This window comes from Pseudorca crassidens, chromosome 17, assembly GCF_039906515.1.
Source record: "Pseudorca crassidens isolate mPseCra1 chromosome 17, mPseCra1.hap1, whole genome shotgun sequence".
Taxonomy (NCBI): Eukaryota; Metazoa; Chordata; class Mammalia; order Artiodactyla; family Delphinidae; genus Pseudorca; species Pseudorca crassidens.
Window position 1 is genome coordinate 53131673 of NC_090312.1, and position 18885 is coordinate 53150557.

The 18885-nt window shown below is 43.8% G+C and overlaps 1 protein-coding gene across 4 annotated transcripts in view; it reads left to right on the plus strand.

Moving 5' to 3' along the window:
• The window catches only part of LOC137210241 (uncharacterized), a 35303-nt gene extending 18136 nt beyond the window's left edge, over positions 1 to 17167 (plus strand). The window contains exons 6-11 of one of the 4 annotated variants that reach the window (XM_067711889.1): positions 6140 to 6423; positions 7753 to 7874; positions 8721 to 9011; positions 11717 to 12019; positions 12300 to 13544; positions 14537 to 17167. In XM_067711889.1, coding sequence (XP_067567990.1) covers positions 6140 to 6423; positions 7753 to 7874; positions 8721 to 9011; positions 11717 to 11982 — 963 coding nt within the window. In that variant the 3' untranslated portion in view covers positions 11983 to 12019; positions 12300 to 13544; positions 14537 to 17167. Of the gene's footprint in view, positions 1 to 6139; positions 6424 to 7752; positions 7875 to 8720; positions 9012 to 11716; positions 12020 to 12299; positions 13545 to 14536 lie in introns of those variants that run through there. The other 3 variants (XM_067711891.1, XM_067711892.1, XM_067711893.1) reach the window with 3 other exon arrangements.
• Positions 17168 to 18885: the final 1718 nt, after the last annotated feature.

Genomic DNA, 18885 nt, shown 5'->3' on the forward strand with positions numbered 1-18885 from the left:
TATTTTTTACAGATCGTTTCCTGTAATTGATGTCTAGTCTCCTAGCATTGTGGTCGGAAAAGATACCTGATACAATTTCAATTTTCTTAAATTTACCAAGGCTTGATATGTGACCCAAGATATGATCTATCCTGGAGAATGTTCCATGAGCACTTGAGAAAAAGGTGTATTCTGTTGTTTTTGGATGGAGTGTCCTATAAATATCAATTAAGTCCATCTTATTTAATGTATCATTTAAAGCTTGTGTTTCCTTATTTATTTTCATTTTGGATGATCTGTTCATTGGTGAAAGTGGGGTGTTAAAGTCCCCTACTCTGAATGTGTTACTGTCGATTTCCCCTTTTATGGCTGTTAGTATTTGCCTTATGTATTGAGGTGCTCCTATGTTGGGTGCATAAATATTTAAAATTGTTATATCTTCTTCTTGGATCGATCCCTTGATCATTATGTAGTGTCCTTCTTTGTCTCTTCTAATAGTCTTTATTTTAACGTCTATTTTGTCTGATATGAGAAGTGCTACTCCAGCTTTCTTTTGGTTTCCATTTGCATGGAATAACTTTTTCCATCCCCTTACTTTTAGTCTGTATGTGTCTCTAGGTCTGAAGTGGGTCTATTGTAGACAGCATATATATGGGTCTTGTTTTCGTATCCATTCAGCCAATCTGTGTCTTTTGGGGGGAGCATTTAGTCCATTTACATTTAAGGTAATCATCGATATGTATGTTCCTATTCCCAGTTTCTTAATTTTTTTAGGTTCGTTATTGTAGGTCTTTTCCATCTCTTGTGTTTCTTGCCTAGAGAAGTTCCTTTAGCATTTGTTGTAAAGCTGGTTTGGTGGTGCTGAACTCTCTCAGCTTTTGCTTGTCTGTAAAGGTTTTAATTTCTCCACCAAATCTGAATGAGATCCTTGCTGGGTAGAGTAATCCTTGTTGCAGGTTTTTCTCCTTCATCACTTTAAATATGTCCTGCCAGTCCCTTCTGGCTTGCAGAGTTTCTGCTGAAAGATCAGCTGTTAACCTTATGGGGATTCCCTTGTGTGTTATTTGTTGTTTTTCCCTTACTGCTTTTAATATGTTTTCTTTGAATTTAATTTTTGACAGTTTGATTAATATGTGTCTTGGCATATTTCTCCTTGGATTTATCCTGTATGGGACTCTCTGTGCTTCCTGCAGTTGATTAACTATTTCCTTTCCCATATTAGGGAAGTTTTCAACTATAATCTCTTCAAATATTTTCTCATTCCCTTTCTTTTTCTCTTCTTCTTCTGGAACCCCTATCATTCGAATGTTGGTGCGTTTAATGTTGTCCCAGAGGTCTCTGAGAGTGTCCTCAGTTCTTTTCATTCTTTTTTCTTTATTCTTCTCTGCAGTAGTTATTTCCACTATTTTATCTTCCAGGTCACTTATTCGTTCTTCTGCCTGTTATTCTGCTATTGATCCCATCTAGAGTATTTTTCATTTCATTTATGGTGTTGTTCATCATTGTTTGTTTCATCTTTAGTTCTTCTAGGTCCTTGTTAAATGTTTCTTGCATTTAGTTTATTCTATTTACAAGATTTTGGATCATCTTTACTATCATTATTCTGAATTCTTTTTCAGTAACACTGCCTATTTCCTCTTCATTTGTTAGGTCTGGTGTGTTTTTATCTTGCTCCTTCATCTGATGTGTATTTTTCTGTCTTCTCATTTTGCTTATCTTACTGTGTTTGGGGTCTCCTTTTTGCAGGCTGCCGGTTCATAGTTCCCGTTGTTTTTGGTGTCTGTCCCCAGTGGCTAAAGTTGTTTCAGAGGGTTGTGTAGACTTCCTGGTGGAGGGGACTAGTGCCTGTGTTCTGGTGGATGAGGCTGGATCTTGTCTTTCTGGTAGGCAGGTCCACGTCTGGTGGTGTGTTTTGGGGTGTCTGTGGAGTTATTATGATTTTAGGGTAGTCTCTCTCCTAAAATGAGTGGGTTTGTGTTTCTGTCTTGCTTGTTGTTTGGCATAGCGTGTCCAGCACTCTAGCTTGCTGGTCGTTGAGTGAAACTGGGTACTGGTGTTGAGATGGAGATCTCTGGGAGATTTTCGCCATTTGATATTATGTGGACCTGGGAGGTCTCTTGTGGACCAGTGTCCTGAAGTTGGCCCTCCCACCTCAGAGGCACAGAACTGACTCTTGGCTACAGCACCAAGAGCCTTTCATCCACATGTCCAGGTACGTGGGGACTTTCTTGTCTTTTGGAAGGTCTGAGGTCTTCTGCCAGCGTTCAGTAGGTGTTCTGTAGGAGTTGTTCCATGTGTAGATGTATTTCTGGTGTATCTCCGGGCTGCGGCCGCAGGTGCCCGGTTCCGGGCTGCTCCCGGCTCCCGGCAGCGGGGAATGGCGAAGGAACCAGGAGGGCTTTCGGCCAGTCTGGTAATGGGGCGGCCGCGCCAGAACGGCCCCTGGCCCTCACTCGCCGCTCCAGTGCAGCCGCCACCCGGGGCCGCGCCCCACACCCTCGGGCTCCGCCAGTAGCTGCTGGACATGCCGCCGACCCGCCCCGCTCAGCAGAGCTGCGCTCAGGCGGCAGCCCTCGTGCTCCAACTAGCTCCCCAGAAGTATTGCTTGGTGTGCATTTCCAGGCTCTGCCTGCTTTCTCATCTCTTGGTGGCAGGTGGAGGAAGAGGAGAAAAAGTTAAACTTTTCTTACAAACTGGCAGAATAAGCTTATAATATCCTCTCACTATCTCTGCATAGGTTCTAGTCTCTGCAGCACCACATAAGCTTTGCCCAAAGTAATGAACAGTTGAAAGTCAAATGTAATACTTCACCAAACAACTTAAAAATACTTGCACACTGGAAAGGATTAAGTTGCAGAGAACACAAATGGACCCAGAGCAACTTTTGCCAAAAGAGAATATTGTGCTAAATGTACAGCCATAGCTCTTTTCCATATGAAGAAACAGTCAGAAGGATAAAAGAACTTGGTCAAAATCACACACGTAAGTAGGACAGAATCTGGTCTGACTGTCATAAGGGTTGTGCTCTTTAACACCCAGGCTAGCTTTTCTGAAATCTGATTCATGCATAGAATAACTAAACACCTCTGTTTGCCTTGAATGTTCCCTGTTTATACGTAGGGCTGCTGCAGTTTCTCATATCGCCCACTTTGATTCCCAAAAGCAACTGAGAATACACAATAATTTGGTCACTCTATCCATGGACCACTGTGGTGGGACTGCCTAGGAAGCTTATTAAAAGTGCAGCTTCCTGAGCCCTACTCCACATCTAGATAAGTTTTCTTAGGGTTGGCCCAAGAATCCAGGTACAAGTCTTTTTAAGTGCTTTTGTGGAACCCCACAGGTGAGTCTCTCACTCTTGTAAGTTAATAAACCATTTATTCTGCCTCCGCCAGATGCCCAGCCAGGTCCTATTAAGGTAGAAGTCCCCCCACCACATCAGAGGGATGCTCCCAGCCAAGTAATCTCTGGAGCCTTGGAGCATCTGAATGGTCTCATGCTGGCCCACCTGCCATGACAAAGCTCCTCCAGAGCATTCCCCTTCACAGTTTACATTCTACCACTCCCAAAGGCAGTCTGCTCCAATGGGGCCTGACTTCGCGTGTCCTAACGTGCACCCGCTGATTCAAGCAGTTTAGGAATAGAAGGTGCTGTGGTTTTCAACCAGGGTGGTCCAACCTCTAAAATGGTAGTTGAAGCAGTCTCTACCTCCTGGGCACATCGCCTTTGCAATACTGCCATTAAACGAATGTCCCATCTTTGCTTTTTCAAGGTCAGCAACAAGGAGTCCCCTCCTAAAGAAGGTTGTCTCTCATTGCCACACTATCAAAGGCTGCCCCAAATGTTCCTTCCTGTGGGCCTGATCAGGCTAAGGGCAGAGTTGTCTCTTTCCTTCTCTGAGTTGGACCAAATCATCTTAGTAACACCTCTTCACAGTGTTGACCATGTTTTTCACAGGGGCTACTGCTGAGCCTTTATCTCATCCTTTCATGGTGGAGAGAGAGAGAAATCTAATGATTTTTACTTCTAGGGGTGAGGGGACTGTAATGATTATGTTGTCATTTTGTATTATGTCCTTTTGTCATGAATTTGTTTTCAATTTCATGTTAAAATGGGCCCACCATTTCCACTTTGTGAGGTCATTCAGCACCCTCATTTTGCACCTTTAACATCTCTCTTAGTATCACTTGGAAATATTTGAAATGGCATGAGCTTGTCCTCACATTCCTATCAGCTGTAAATCTGGAGCCCCGACATGAACCTAACCATTGAACAGAACACCTCTCCACTACCTGTGTAACACTGGATAGGCCCCTTAACCTCTTGGTATTTTTAAGTCCTCAGTTGTAAAAATGTGAGGGTGCTATGAATTTATATTTGGGAAAGGACATGGTCGAGAAGAGTGTGTCTTTTCTTTTATTCTTTTAAACTGGAATGTCTTCCCTCTCTTCCCCATGGGTCCAAATCTCACTTGTCCTTCAGGCCCACTGCCAAGGAGCCTTCCCTGATTCCCCAGGCCACACAAATCTCTGCCTCTTAGGGTCAGTGGCATACAACCTAGCTATCTCTTACGTTAATCTTGCCTCTCAAGCCAAACTCAGAATGTGGGACTCTCTTACCCTCCTGGCACCCCTGGGGTTGTGCCAGCCCCACTGCCGCACGACACCTAGTGTGTCTACTAGACGAGAGCATGGGTGGGTAGGCCCAGATGTGAGGGGCCAGATAGAGTACATCTCCCTCCACCCTGCTCTCCTCCACAAAAGTGCACCTCCTCCTGAAGCCTGCCCCTCAAGTCACAGTTTCCTCATATGAACTCACTGGGTAGTGATGCCGTCATAGGCCTTTTTACAGTTTCCATGGCAAGGTAACTATGCAAACGTGCTTCCCTCAGAGAAACTTCCCTACCTTGGTGGGTACTTCTTTCCTTGGAGAAAGTTCTCCACCAGATACCAATCTCTTTTTTTGTCTGAGAGAGAATATCTGACCACATCTTCTATATTTACTCTAACCTGTCCTCTATTCCCTGGGAGGGCAGGGAAGCAGGTACACTGAGACCGGGCATGTGTACAAGAGGCATGGTGTACACACAAACTCCCTTGGCTGCCACGTGTTCCTGTGGCACATACACCTGAACACTTTCCCAGCTCTAAGTAATACCAGTGACCTGGGATACTTTCAGTGACCCACAGTGCTCACTGTTGAGGAGAAGTGAAAGGTCATCCCTGGACAAGTGTGCAGGACGGTTCTGAGCTTTATAAATGTAGCCTTCCCCTTTGGGCTACAGGATGCTTCCATTCAGACCCTTTCCTGATTGGCCTCTTAGAAAAAGACAAGTGCATTTTTGTTGGCAAATGGTAAATGGAGCAGTTTGAGGAAGGGGGCCACTCTTGAACCTCACCTTCAAACGCAGGCACCTCTGTGCTGTCATGTAGATGTCTATATCGGTCCCCTCAGAAACATCCCATAAAGAGATGCAGAGTACTAGGGGAGAGGGTGATGCCATATTGATGGGAAGACCAAAAGAACGAAGGGGGGTTGATGAAGTGCTAATGAGATTGGAGGGCTGAAGAGATTGTGTCCCAGGAGGCTGGGTTGATGTGAGCCAAGACTTGGTACCCAGAACCCGGTTCTGAGTCTCCTGATCACTCTGCCTCAGGATTTTGCCTTGTTCTAATCGACGTAAAAGTATGAGAGGCCTAGAGTTCAGTGTGTTTGAAACAGGCAGTATAAATGGGGCCCAAAAAGGGTTGCCAAGGTGGCCGGGGTTCTTAAGCAATTTATATTTGATTATTCTTTTCCAAAACTTGAAAGACATTTCCATTAAAGCCTCAGAAGTGACAGACTGCAAGAAATGTTTTCTCTGTGGTGGAAGGGAGAGATGGAGAGGATCATGATTGAAATTACTTTCGGGTTCTACTGTTTTCCCTGGAAACGGTGAAGAGACTTCCTCATCTGCTGCAGCCCTAGGCTCTAGGGATTGCTTTTGCAGCCAGTGTCCCTTCTCTAGGGACTCATAGAGGTGATGGGCCAAGGCTGTGTTTTGGATGTCAAGTAGCTTAAATGTTTTCAGCCAGAAACTGGGAGAGACATGAGAGAGGGAAATTCTGGCAGGAGACTGTGCACAGCAGAAGTGACTGATCAGTTCTGATTTTCTTTGCAGCAGCAGTGGCTCCCGTTTCTCGTCCTACACCTGGTCACTACCATGTCGTCTACCGAGGGTGTGCATAAACACTCTTGGGCCGGCATGGGTAGACATACTGCTTGGTTGATGGCTACCGGACCTACGGAGATGTTCCTTTGGCCACGCCAGCAAAGGTGGAAACAGAGAAGCCAGTCCCCAGACGTGCTCCCAAGAGAAAGCGCTGCCCAGAAAGGTCGGACAAAGACCTGTGTTGCCCCAGACCCAAAATCCGGCGATTGCAGCAAGCAGCTCAGAAATACAAGGTGCTTTAATTCTCAAGCAGTGTGGCCCAACCTCTGGGCACATCCCCTCTGCAACAGCCCCAGTAAACGAATGTCCCATCTTTATGTTTTCAAGGTTGGCAACAGGGAGTCCCCTCTTAAAGAAGATTCTCTCTCATTGCCACATTATCAAAGGCTGCCCCAAATGTGGTTCCTTCCTGTTGGCCTCATCAGGCTAAGGGCAGAGTTGTCTCTTACCTTCTCTGAGTCGTACCAAATCGTCTTAGTAACACCTCTTCACCCTGTTGACCATGTTGTTCACGGGGGCTGCTGCTGAGCCTTCATCTCGTCCTTTCATTATGGCGAGAGAGAGGATTCTAATGATTTTTACTTCTAGGGGTGAGGGGAGTGTAATGATTATGTTGTCATTTTGTATTATGTCCTTTTGTCATGAATTTTTCAATTTCGTGTTAAAATGAGCCCACCATTCCCACTTTGTGAGGTCATTCAGTACCTTCATTCTGCACCTTTAACATCTCTCTCAGTATCACTTGGAAATGTTTGAAATGGCATGAGGTTGTTCTCACATTCCTATCAGCTGTAAATCCGGAGCCCTGACATGAACCTAACCATTGAGCAGAACACCTCTCCACTACCTGTGTAACACTGGGTAGGCCCCTTAACTTCTTGGATTTTGTAAGTCCACAGTTGTAAAAATGTTAGGGTGCTATGAATTTATATTTGGGGCAGGATAAGGTCGAGAAGAGTGTGTCTTTTCTTTTATTCTTTTAAACTGGAATCTCTTCCCTCTCTTCCCCATGTGTCCAAATCTCACTTGTCCTTCAGGCCCACTGCCAAGGAGCCTTCCCTGACTCCCCAGGCCACACAAATCTCTGCCTCTTAGGGTCAGTGGCATACAACCTAGCTGTCTCTTACGTTAATCTTGCCTCTCAAGCCAAACTCAGAATATGGGTCTCTCTTGCCCTCCTGTGGCCCCTGGTGCTGTGCCAGCCCACCGGCATGCCCCATCTGGGGTGTCTACTACACTAGGGCATGGGTGAGGAGGCCCAGGGGTGAGGGGCGAGGCAGAGTACCTCTGCCTCTACCCTGTTCTCCTCCACAAAACTGCCCCTCCTCCTCAAGCCTGCCCCTCAAGTCAAAGATTCCATATATGACCTCACTGGGTAGTGATGCCCTCACAGGAGTTCTCAGCGTTTCCATGGTAGCATAACTGTAAAAACGGGCTGCACTCAGAGAAACTTCCCTACCAGTTCTCCACCAGATACCAATCTCTTTGGATGTCTGTGTGACAATGTGTGACCGGATACTGTATATGTACTCTAACCTGTGCTCTGTTTCCTGGGTGGGCAGTGCAGCAGGTACACCCAGACCGGGCAACTCTACAGGAGGTATGATATACACACAACCTCACCTGGCTGGCACATGTTCCTGTGGGGGTTGCCAACTACGAACAGCTGAGCACTTTCCCAGATGTAAGTAATACCAGTGACCTGCGACGCCTTCAGGGACGCACAGTTCTCACTGCTGAGAACAAGTGAAAGGTTACTCTTGAAACACACCTTCAAACCCAGGCACCACTGTGCTGTCATGTAGACGTCTATATCGGTCCCCTCAGACACATCCCTTACAGAGTTGCTGAGTACTAAGGGAGAGGGTGTTGCCATATTGATGGGAAGACCGGAAGAACGAAGAGGGGGTGATGAAGCGCTAATGAGCCTGGAGGGCTGAGGAGATGGTGTCATTGGAGGCTGGGTTGATATGAGCCTAGACTTGGGACCCAGAACCCGGTTCTGAGTCTCCTGATCACTCTGCCTCAGTATTTGGCCTTGTTCTAATCTACATAAAAGAATTAGACAGCTAGAGTTCAGTGTGGTTGAAACAGGCAGTATAAATGGGGCCCAAGAGGGGTTGCCAAGGTGGGCGGGGTTCTTAACCAATTTATATTAGATTATTTTTTTCCAAATCTTGAAAGACATTTCCATGAAAGCCTCAGAAGTGACAGACTGCAAGAAATGTTTTCTCTGTTGTGGAAGGGAGAGATGGAGAGGATCATGATTGCAGTTACTTTCGGGTTCTACTGTTTTCCCTGGAAACGGTGAAGAGACTTCCTCATGTGCTGCAGCCCTAGGCTCTAGGGATTGCTTTTGCAGCCAGTGTCCCTTCTCTAGGGACTCATAGAGGTGATGGGCCAAGGCTGTGTTTTGGATGTCAAGTAGCTTAAATGTTTTCAGCCAGAAACTGGGAGAGACATGAGAGAGGGAAATTCTGGCAGGAGACTGTGCACAGCAGAAGTGACTGATCAGTTCTGATTTTCTTAGCAGCAGCAGTGGCTCCCGTTTCTCGTCCTACACCTGGTCACTACCATGTCCTGTACCGTGGGTGTGGAGAAACGCAGTTGGGCTGGCATGGGGAGACATACTGCCTGGTTGGTGGCTACCGGCTCTACGGGGATGTTCCTTTGGCCACGCCAGCTAAGGTGGAAGCAGAGAAGCCAGTGCCCAGACGTGCTCTGAAGAGAAAGCACTCACCGGAATGGTCGGACGAAGACCTGTGTTGCCCCAGACCCAAAATCCGGCGATTGGAGCTTTCAAGCAGCACAGGAATACAAGGTGCTTTGATTCTCAAGCAGTGTGGCCCAACCTCTGGGCACATCGCCTCTGCAAGAGCCACAGTAAACGAATGTCCCATATTTTCTTTCTCAAGGTCGGCAGCAGGGAGTCCCCTCCTAAAGAAGTTTCTCTCACATTGCCACACTATCCAAGGCTGCCCCAGATGTGGTTCCTTCCCGTAGCCTGATCAGGCTAAGGGCAGAGTTCTCTCTTTGCTCCCCTGAGTAGCACCAAATCGTCTTAGTAACACCTCTTCACCCTGTTGACCATGTTTTTCACTGGGGCTGCTGCTGAGCCTTTATCTCATCCTTTCATGGCAGAGAGAGAGTGGATTCTAATGAATTTTACTTCCAGGGGAGAGGGGAGTGTAATAATTATGTTGTCATTTTGTATTATGTCCTTTTGTCATGAATTTGTTTTCAATTTCATGTTAAAATGGGCCCACCATTCCCACTTTGTGAAGTCATTCAGCACCCTCATTTTGCACCTTTAACATCTCTCTCGGTATCACTTGGAAATGTTTGAAATGGCATGAGCTTGTCCTCACATCCCTATCAGCTATAAATCTGGAGCCCGAACATGAACCTAACCATTGAGCGGAACACCTCTCCACTACCTGTGTAACACTGGGTAGGCCCCTTAACCTCTTGGTTTTTTAAGTTCTCAGCTGTAAAAATATGAAGGTGCTATGAATTTATATTTGGGGCAGGACAGGTTTGAGGAGAGTGTGTCTTTGCTTTTATTCTTCCAAACCAGAATGTCTTCCCTCTCTTCCCCATGGGTCCAAATCTCACTTGTCCTTCAGGCCCACTGGCAAGGAGCCTTCCCTGATTCCCCAGTCCACACAAATCTCTGCCTCTTACGGTCAGTGCTATACAACCTAGCTGTCTTTTACGTTAATCTTGCCTCTCAAGCCAATCTCAGAATGTTTGTCTCTCTTTCCCTCCTGGGGCCCCTGGGGCTGTGCCAGCCCACCGGCACGCCCCACGTGGAGTATCTCCTAGACTAGGGCATGTGTGGGAAAGCCCATGTGTGAGGGGCCAGGCAGAGTACCTCCTCCTCCACCCTGCTCTCCTCCACAAAACTGCCCCTCCTCCTGAAGACTGCCCCGCAAATCACAGGTTCCTTATATGACCTCACTGGGTAGTGATGACCTCACAGGTCTTCTCAGAGTTTCCATAGCAGGGTAACTATGCAAATGTGCTACCCTCAGGGAAACTTCCCTACCCTGGAGGAAACTTCTTTCCCTGGAGAAAGTTCTCCACGAGATACCAATCTCCTTGGTTGTTTGAGAGAAAATGTTTGACCAGATCTTCTCTATTTACTCTAACCTGTCCTCTGTTCCCTGGGAGGGCAGTGCAGCAGGTACACCGAGACCGGGCATCTGTACAAGAGGCATGGTGTACACACAACCTCCCCTGGCTGCCACATGTTCCTGTGGGGCTTGCCCACCACACACACCTGAGCACTTTCCCAGCTCTAAGTAATACCATTGACCTGGGACACCTTCAGTGACCCACAGTGCTCACTGCTGAAGACAAGTGAAAGGTCATTCCTGGATTAGTGTGCAGGACGGTTATGAGCTTTATAAATATAGCCTTCCCCTTTGGGCTACAGGATGATTCCATTCAGACCCTTTCCTGATTGGCCTCTTAGCAAATGACAAGTGCATTTTTGTTGGCAAATGGTAAATGGAGCAGTTTGAGGAAGAGGGCCACTCTTGAACCACACCTTCAAACCCAGGCACCACTGTGCTATCATGTAGGCGTCTCTATCGGTCCCCTCAGACACATCCCTTACTGACTTGCTGAGTACTAGGGGAGAGGGTGGTGCCGTATTGATGGGAAGACCGGAAGAATAAAGCGGGGGTGATGAAGTGCTAATGAGACTAGAGGGCTGAGAAGATGGTGTCCCGGAGCCTGTGTTGATGTGAGCCTAGACTTGGTACCCAGAACCTGGTTCTGAGTCTCCTGATCAGTCTGCCTCAGTATTTGGCCTTGTTCTAATCAACATAAAAGTATCAGACGGGGCTTCCCTGGTGGCGCAGTGGTTGAGAGTCCGCCTGCCGATGCAGGGGACACGGGTTCGTGCCCTGGTCCGGGAAGATCCCACATGCCGTGGAGCGGCTAGGCCTGTGAGACATGGCCGCTAAGCCTGTGCGTCCGGAGCCTGTGCTCCGCAACGGGAGAGGCCAAAACAGTGAGAGGCCCGCGTACCACAAAAAAAAAAAAAAAGCATCAGAAGGCTAGAGTTCAGTGTGTTTGAAACAGGCAGTATAAATTGGGCCCAAGAGGAGTTGCCAAGGTGGGCGGTGTTCTTAACCAATTTTATTAGATTATATTTTTCCAAAACTTGAAAGACATTTCCATGAAAGCCTCAGAAGTGACAGACTGCAAGAAATGTTTTCTCTGTTGTGGAAGGGAGAGATGGAGTGGATCATGATTGCAATTACTTTCGGTTTCTACTGTTTTCTCTGGAAACGGTGAAGAGACTTCCTCATGTGCTACAGCCTTAGGCTCTAGGGATTGCTTTCGCAGCCAGTGTCCCTTCTCTAGGGACTCATAGAGGTGATGGGCCAAGGCTGTGTTTTGGACGTCAAGTAGATTAAAGGTCTTCAGCCAGAAACTGGGAGAGACCTGAGAGAGGGAAATTCTGGCAGGAGACTGTGCACAGCAGAAGTGACTGATCAGTTCTGATTTTCTTAGCAGCAGCAGTGGCTCCCGTTTCTCGTCCTACACCTGGTCACTACCATGTCGTCTACCGCGGGTGTGGAGAAACGCAGTTAGGCCGGCATGGGGAGACATACTGCCTGGTTGGTGGCTTCCGGGCCTACGGGGATGTTCCTTTGGCCACGCCAGCTAAGGTGGAAGCAGAGAAGCCAGTCCCCAGACGTGCTCCGAAGAGAAAGCACTGTCCGGAAATGTCGGACGAAGACCTGGGTTGCTGCGGACCCAAAATCCGGCGATTGTAGCATGGTGCCAGGAGGCGGACCCCACAGAATCTTGCAGGTGATCCATCCTGAAGAGAAGGCAATGGTTTAAATGCCTAAGGCAGCGAATGCCTCTTCCTGCACTGACCGCCACTCCCCACCACCACTGCCCACTGCCACAGATTAGAACCTGCATCTTTTTGTCTGAGCCTTCCCCAGCCAGGAGCCTCCTTCTATACTAAATGGCCATAAGCCAGAAGCCTCAGAAACTGAGGTTTGTAATGAGAGTCTGCCCTGAACATCCCAGGGCTGAAGCTGGCCTGGAAGAAACCCTGACGTTCCTCTGCTTAATCCTCAAGGGCCCCTTTGTGAGCTGAAGAAAGAAAAGTCTAGAAAAAACGGATACCTGGGAGGGGAAGTTGGCGGAAGGGTAACACGCGGAGATCACATTCCTCCCCACAGATACACCAGAAATACATCTACACGTGGAACAACTCCTACAGAACACCTACTGAACGCTGGCAGAAGACCTCAGACCTCCCAAAAGGCAAGAAACCCCCCACGTACCTGGGTAGGGCACAAGAAAAAAAGAAAAAACAGACAAAAGAATAGGGAGGGGACCTGCACCAGTGGGAGGGAGCTGTGAAGGAGGAAAGGTTTCCACACTAGGAAGCCCCTTCGCGGGCGGAGACTGTGGGTGGCGGAGGGGGAAGCTTCGGAGCCGCGGAGGAGAGCGGAGCCACAGGGGTGCGGAGGGCAAAGCGGGGAGATTCCCGCAAAGAGGATCGGTGCCGACCGGAACTCACCAGCACGAGAGGCTTGTCTGCTCACCCGCCGGGGCGGGCGGGGCTGCGAGCTGAGGCTCGGGGTTCGGTCAGAGCACAGGGAAAGGACTGGGGCTGGCGGCGTGAACACCTCCTGAAGGGGTTAGTGCACCACGGCTAGCCGGGAGGGAGACCGGGAAAAGGTCTGGAGCTGCCGAAGAGGCTAGAGACTTTTTCTTCCCTCTTTGTTTCCTGCTGCGCGAGGAGAGGGAATTAAGAGCGCTGCTTAAAGGAGCTCCAGAGACGGGCGCGCGGCGCGGCTGAAAGCGCGGACCCCAGAGACGCGCATGAGACGCTAAGGCTGCTGCTGCCTCAACCAAGAAGCCTGTGTGCGAGCACAGGTCACTATCCACACCCCACTTCCGGGGAGCCTGTGCAGCCCACCACTGCCAGGTTCCCGGGATCCAGGGACAACTTCCCCGGGAGAACGCACGGTGAGCCTCAGGCTGGTGCAAAGTCACGCCGGCCTTTGCCGCCGCAGGCTCGCCCCGCACTCCGTGCCCCTCCCCCGCCGCGGCCTGAGTGAGCCAGAGCCCCCGAATCAGCGGCTCCTTTAACCCCATCTTGTTTGAGTGAAAAACAGACGCCCTCCAGCGACCTACACGCAGAGGCGGGGCCAAATCCAAAGCTGAGCCCCTGGGAGCTGTGAGAACAAAGAAGAAAAAGGGAAATCTCTCCCAGCAGCCTCAGAAGCAGCGGATTAAAGCTCCACAATCAACTTGATGTACCCTGTATCTGTGGAATACATGAATAGACAGCGAATCATCCCAAATTGAGGAGGTGGACTTTGAGAGCAAGATTTATGATTTTTTCCCCCTTTACCTCTTTTTGTGAGTGTGTATGTGTATGATTCTGTGTGAGATTTTGCCTGTATAGCTTTGCTTCCACCATTTGTCCTAGGGTTCTATCTGTCCGTTTTTTTTTTTCTTAATAATTATTTTTTATTTTAATAACTTTATTTTATTTTACCTTATCTTCTTTCTTTCTTTCTTTCTTTCCTTCCTTCCTTCCTTCCTTCCTTCCTCCCTCCCTCCCTCCCTCCCTGCCTTCCCTCATTTAGACAAAGAATCATCCCAAATTGAGGAGGTGGACTTTGAGAGCAAGATTTATGATTTTTTCCCCTTTTCCTCTTTTTGTGAGTGTGTATGTGTATGCTTCTGTATGAGATTTTGTCTGCATAGCTTTGCTTCCACCATTTGTCCTAACGTTCTATCCGTCCGTTTTTTTCTTAATTTTTTTCTTAATAATTATTTTTTAATTTAATAACTTTATTATATTTATTTTACTTTATCTTTTCTTTATTTCTTTTTTCCTTCCTTCCCTCCTTCCTTCCTTCCTCCCACCGTCCCTCCCGTCCCTCCTTCCCTCCCTCCCTCCTTTCTTTCTTTCTTCCTTTCCTTCTTTCCTTCTTTCTTTCTTCCTTCCTTCCTTCCTTCCTTAAATTAAATTCAATATAGATATTTAAATTTAAGGTAAGATTAAATTATAATTTGAAATTATATGTGGAGTTTTATTTCCTAAAGAATATTTTGGAAATTTCAACTCCTATTTTAACTTATATTTTCAGAGAAGGTATTTGGTCCAAATGAAGAATATCTTTGATTATTGTTCTTCTATTGCAAGCAAAAAAGGATTTATACTTCTTTTCATGAAATATGATTGTTTGACAACAGAAGGATAAATATTTTATATTTTTAGAAACAACAGTCAGGCTACTGATATTCTTAATGAGTTTTAATAAATCTGAATGCTTCTTATCATCTACTCTTTAGCTGGTACCTGAGGAGTTGTATACCTCCGGGAAGATATGTGCTCCAGACCCGTAAATATGCAGTTCACAGAGCCCACCACCAGAGGACAATAATGAAGTAAAATCTTGAAACCATGTAGTGAAAATAGTGGGAGTTTAAATAAAAGCAACATTTCACAGTATGCTTTTCTGACCAATGTTATATCTAATACCCTAATGGATTATATGTACATGGATTCTGAAAAGTCAGCAGCACACTTCACTGGTCAATTTCTATGATAAGGGGAACGGAATTTGAGTGTAGAAAAACAGTATACTTACATCTTAAAATTCCACCCCTACAGAATCTACTCACTATTGAAAACTGGTAAGAATAATAGCTTTCTGTGTCTCAGTGACCAGTTAACATTTTCAAGAGTAGAATTTATCTTCCTATGATGCTCAAATACACAGGAAAAATGCATATCTAGGACAATGGATAAACTCTATATGACATGTGAAAATAGTTATTCAAATGGAAAAAGTATAAGATCTACAAGGCAGTTTTATATGCATTAGTGTGGATATATACATAAAGAAGGTCTAAGAAACATAAAAATCACTTCCAGGAAGCAATTTTAGGTAGAAGAGAATTAACATGGATGAGGAAGAAAAGAGAGTTGGTTTTAAAATAGTTACATTGACTTGTTTTTTTTTTTTTGTTTATTTATTTGTTTTATTTATTTGGTCTTTGGAATATAAGAAAACAGTGGCTTTCAGATCAGTATCCCAGTGGAACAAAGGGACCGAGGTCTATCCTGGAGCCTAGCCATTGTTTGACTATCTTGTAATAATACTGGTGAAATACAGCCAAATCATTTGAACTAAAAGCATCCTCTCTGACAATAAACTTAAGACATCAACATTATATATTAAAGAAAGTAAAGAGAGAATACTGTTTTCTTTAGAGAGAAAATACAGAACCTGGACCAAATCAATAATGTCAGCAAACCTCATGGGTATAAAATATTCTGCTGCCTGTCATTTAGAACATGCCTCTAGAAGAGGGAAACTGGGCGATAATTTCCCCAGATTTTATATTTAATTCAAATATTTTAGATAAGAGGGATCTCTAGTAAAACATTGTATTATTGATTCTTTCCAATATGATAGCTCAGAGGAGTTCCTCTTTCCTTCTCAAATACATATGGGGAAATGGAGGTGGGTGTGGGTTAGAGGAACTATCTAAATAGAGCATAATAATCAACAGTTTGTTTTTTAAAAATAGAAATTTCTATTCAAATTGTTTCCAGAGACAGAAACACACAGAGACAATTCCATGTGACAACAGTGAAAGAGACCAGAGTGATGCAGCTGCAAATCAAAAAACTGCCAACACCAGTGATTGATGGCCACCACCAGAATCTGGTTAAGACAAAGAAGGATCCTCCCCTTGAGGCGTCAGAAAGAACATGGCCCTCTCAACACTTTGAGTTTGAACTTCTGGCCTCTAGAGCTGTGATAAAATAAATTTCTGTTCTTTTAAGCTAACAAGTTTGTGGTATCTTGTTATGGTAGCCCTAGAGATGACAGTATTTGATTCCTGAGCTGGCAACTGTATTTTGACTATGTAATGACTATTCCAAGATAATCGACAGACACAAAGATAAAGGCAAGACTGAGACTAAGCCCAGTTCTTTTTATTCCCAGAATAATAAATGATTTTTTAATTAATTTAGATCTCTTTGTCTAACCCCTCTGCTTTTCAGAAGAGTATGTGGGACCAATCAAGTATTCATATGTTATACTTTCATTTTAATTCATCTCAAATTATTTCTAATTCCCCTTATGAGTTCTTACTTGACCCATGAATTATTTAGGAATATATTCTTTAATTTCCATTTGTGATTTTCAACAAATTTCTTTCTGTTAACGATTTCTTATTGCATTCTGTTGTCATCTGAGAGCACTCTTTGTATTGTTTATATCCTTTAAAATGTACTGAAATTTGTTTTATGGCCTAGCATATAGTATATCCATGTGCATTTGAAAAGAATGTATATTGTGATGCTGTTGGGTGGAATGTTTTATAGATGGCTGTTACGTCTACTTGATTGATAGTGTTGTTCTAGGTTTTTATTTTCTTGTTGATTTTCTGTCTGTTCTGCTATTGAAAGAAGGGTATTCAAGTATCCAACTATTATTGTAGAACTGTCTGTTTCTCTTTTCCGTTGTGTCGATTTTGCTTCATTATATTTTGAAGTTCTGTTGTTAGGTGCATATAAGTTTATAATTATTATGCATTCTAGATGGAATAATCATTTTATCATTTTAAAATGTCTTTGTCTCTAGTAAAAATTTTCATCTTAAAATATATTTTTTTCTGATATTTTCTTAGCCAGTCCAGCTTTGTTGTTGTTGTTTTGTTTTTTTGTTACTGTTATGGTATATCTATTCCAACCCTTTTACACTTCACCTATATATTTTCTTGACTCTAAAGTGGGTCACTTGTAGGCAGCATATGTTTGGATCATGTTTTTCATTTTTTTATCCAGTCTGAAATTTCTGTCTTTAGATGGAATGTTTAACATTTTTATATTAAATGTAATTAATATTTAATTTTGTAATTTTTATATTAAATGTAATTCATGTAGGATTTATGTCCAACATTTGAGATTTATTTTCCAAGAGTCACGTTTTTTTCCCTAATTCCTCTTCCTCTATTACTGACTCATTTGTTGTTGCTGTTGTTAAAGAGATATTTTTTAGTGTAAAATTTCAATCCCCTTATCTTTTACTATATTTTTGAATTATATTCTTAATGCTTGCTCTAAGGATTACAAATAGCATCTTAAGTATAAGCATCTATGCTTGATTAATTAATACCAACTTAATTTCAATAGTATAAAAAACTTTTCTCCTCCTTTACATTGCCCTCCTTTGTGCTGTTACTGATATAAAAATTACATCTTTATACCTTATATGTCTATAAACAGTTATAATTATTACTTTATGTTGGTGCCTTTTAAATCAGATAGAAAAAAAGTTAGAATAAAATACATTTATATTATTTTTTATATTTACCTCTGCAGTTACCTTTCTTGATGTTCTTTATTTCTTCATATGGATTTAAGTTACTGACTTATGCTTTTATTTTTGTCTGAAGGGCTCACTTTAGTAGTTCTTGTAGCACAAGTCTGATAGGAAAAAATTCTCTTAAGTTTTTAATAAAAGTATTGAAATTTTCATGTCATCCTTCTGCAATAGCCATGGTAATCTCAGCATCATACCAACTCTAGTAGATATGTTGCTGAAGTGAGCATTTAGTGTCTACTCTTATATGGTACAAAATTTAAAGTGTTAAAGATTATGAAGCTATAGACACAGGTTTACTTGTTTAGAGACCATTTCAAGAGCATATTTGGGCAATGCTAATATTGGCATTTCAAATTCAGTGCTACCATGTAGCAAGATAAAATAGATGAACCTCAAGTCATGATATTTTTTCCTGATAATATAAGGTTAAGGTTAATTATCAGCTGTCACATTTTTTCCAGTATTTTTTAGTTAGCTTTTAACTTAGCATAAGTGAAATGAAAGGACGGTAAGTTTTGCATTAATTCCTGACCCAAAACAGAACTTTTGAAGATGAAAGTCCATTAACAGAGCTGTGTGTTTCCTGTGAAAAATAAATCTGGCCCACCCCCTGAAAAATTCATGAATGTTTTACAAATTGTATGTTCAGGAAGCTATTCTAGCCTTCTATTTAAAAAAAAAAACAACAACACTATTTAGAAATATTTATTTCCTTCATGTAGTACCAATATACATGTTATTTAGAAAATTTATAGTGAATTTTGGTTTGCTCATCTTCTGAAAAACTCCTAAGAAAACACACACTTCTGAGAATTTCAGCCTTATTTCTACATAAGTTATCTAATCTATAAAACATTATGCATGCTTTGGATAATCATCTAAATAATTACTATTCTAGCCTTTTAAATGGTTTCAGTGCACACATAATTTTCTCTACCTACACCCCCATTTTTCCCAGTTAAATTGATTAAGTGATATTTTTTCTTTAGTCACTTATTATATTTAGGTATGTTTAGGCCTCCTCTTCTGAACTCATTTCCTGGTAACAAAGAAATAAGGCATAGATGCTGTTTCTGACTCCCAGGGAAGTTTAGGTTCTGGCATGCTGGACTAGGCAGGGCCTAGCATCACCCTATTTATGTGGAATATGTGGAACTGGTGAGCTTCTAAACATCTCAAAGAGACATTTAACAAGACTGAAGTTTCTGGAGAGAGAATGTATTTTATTGCCATCATTTAATTTCACCATATGTCTAGATAATTCATGCTTTTGGTGCAAAATTCAAAAGTAACAGT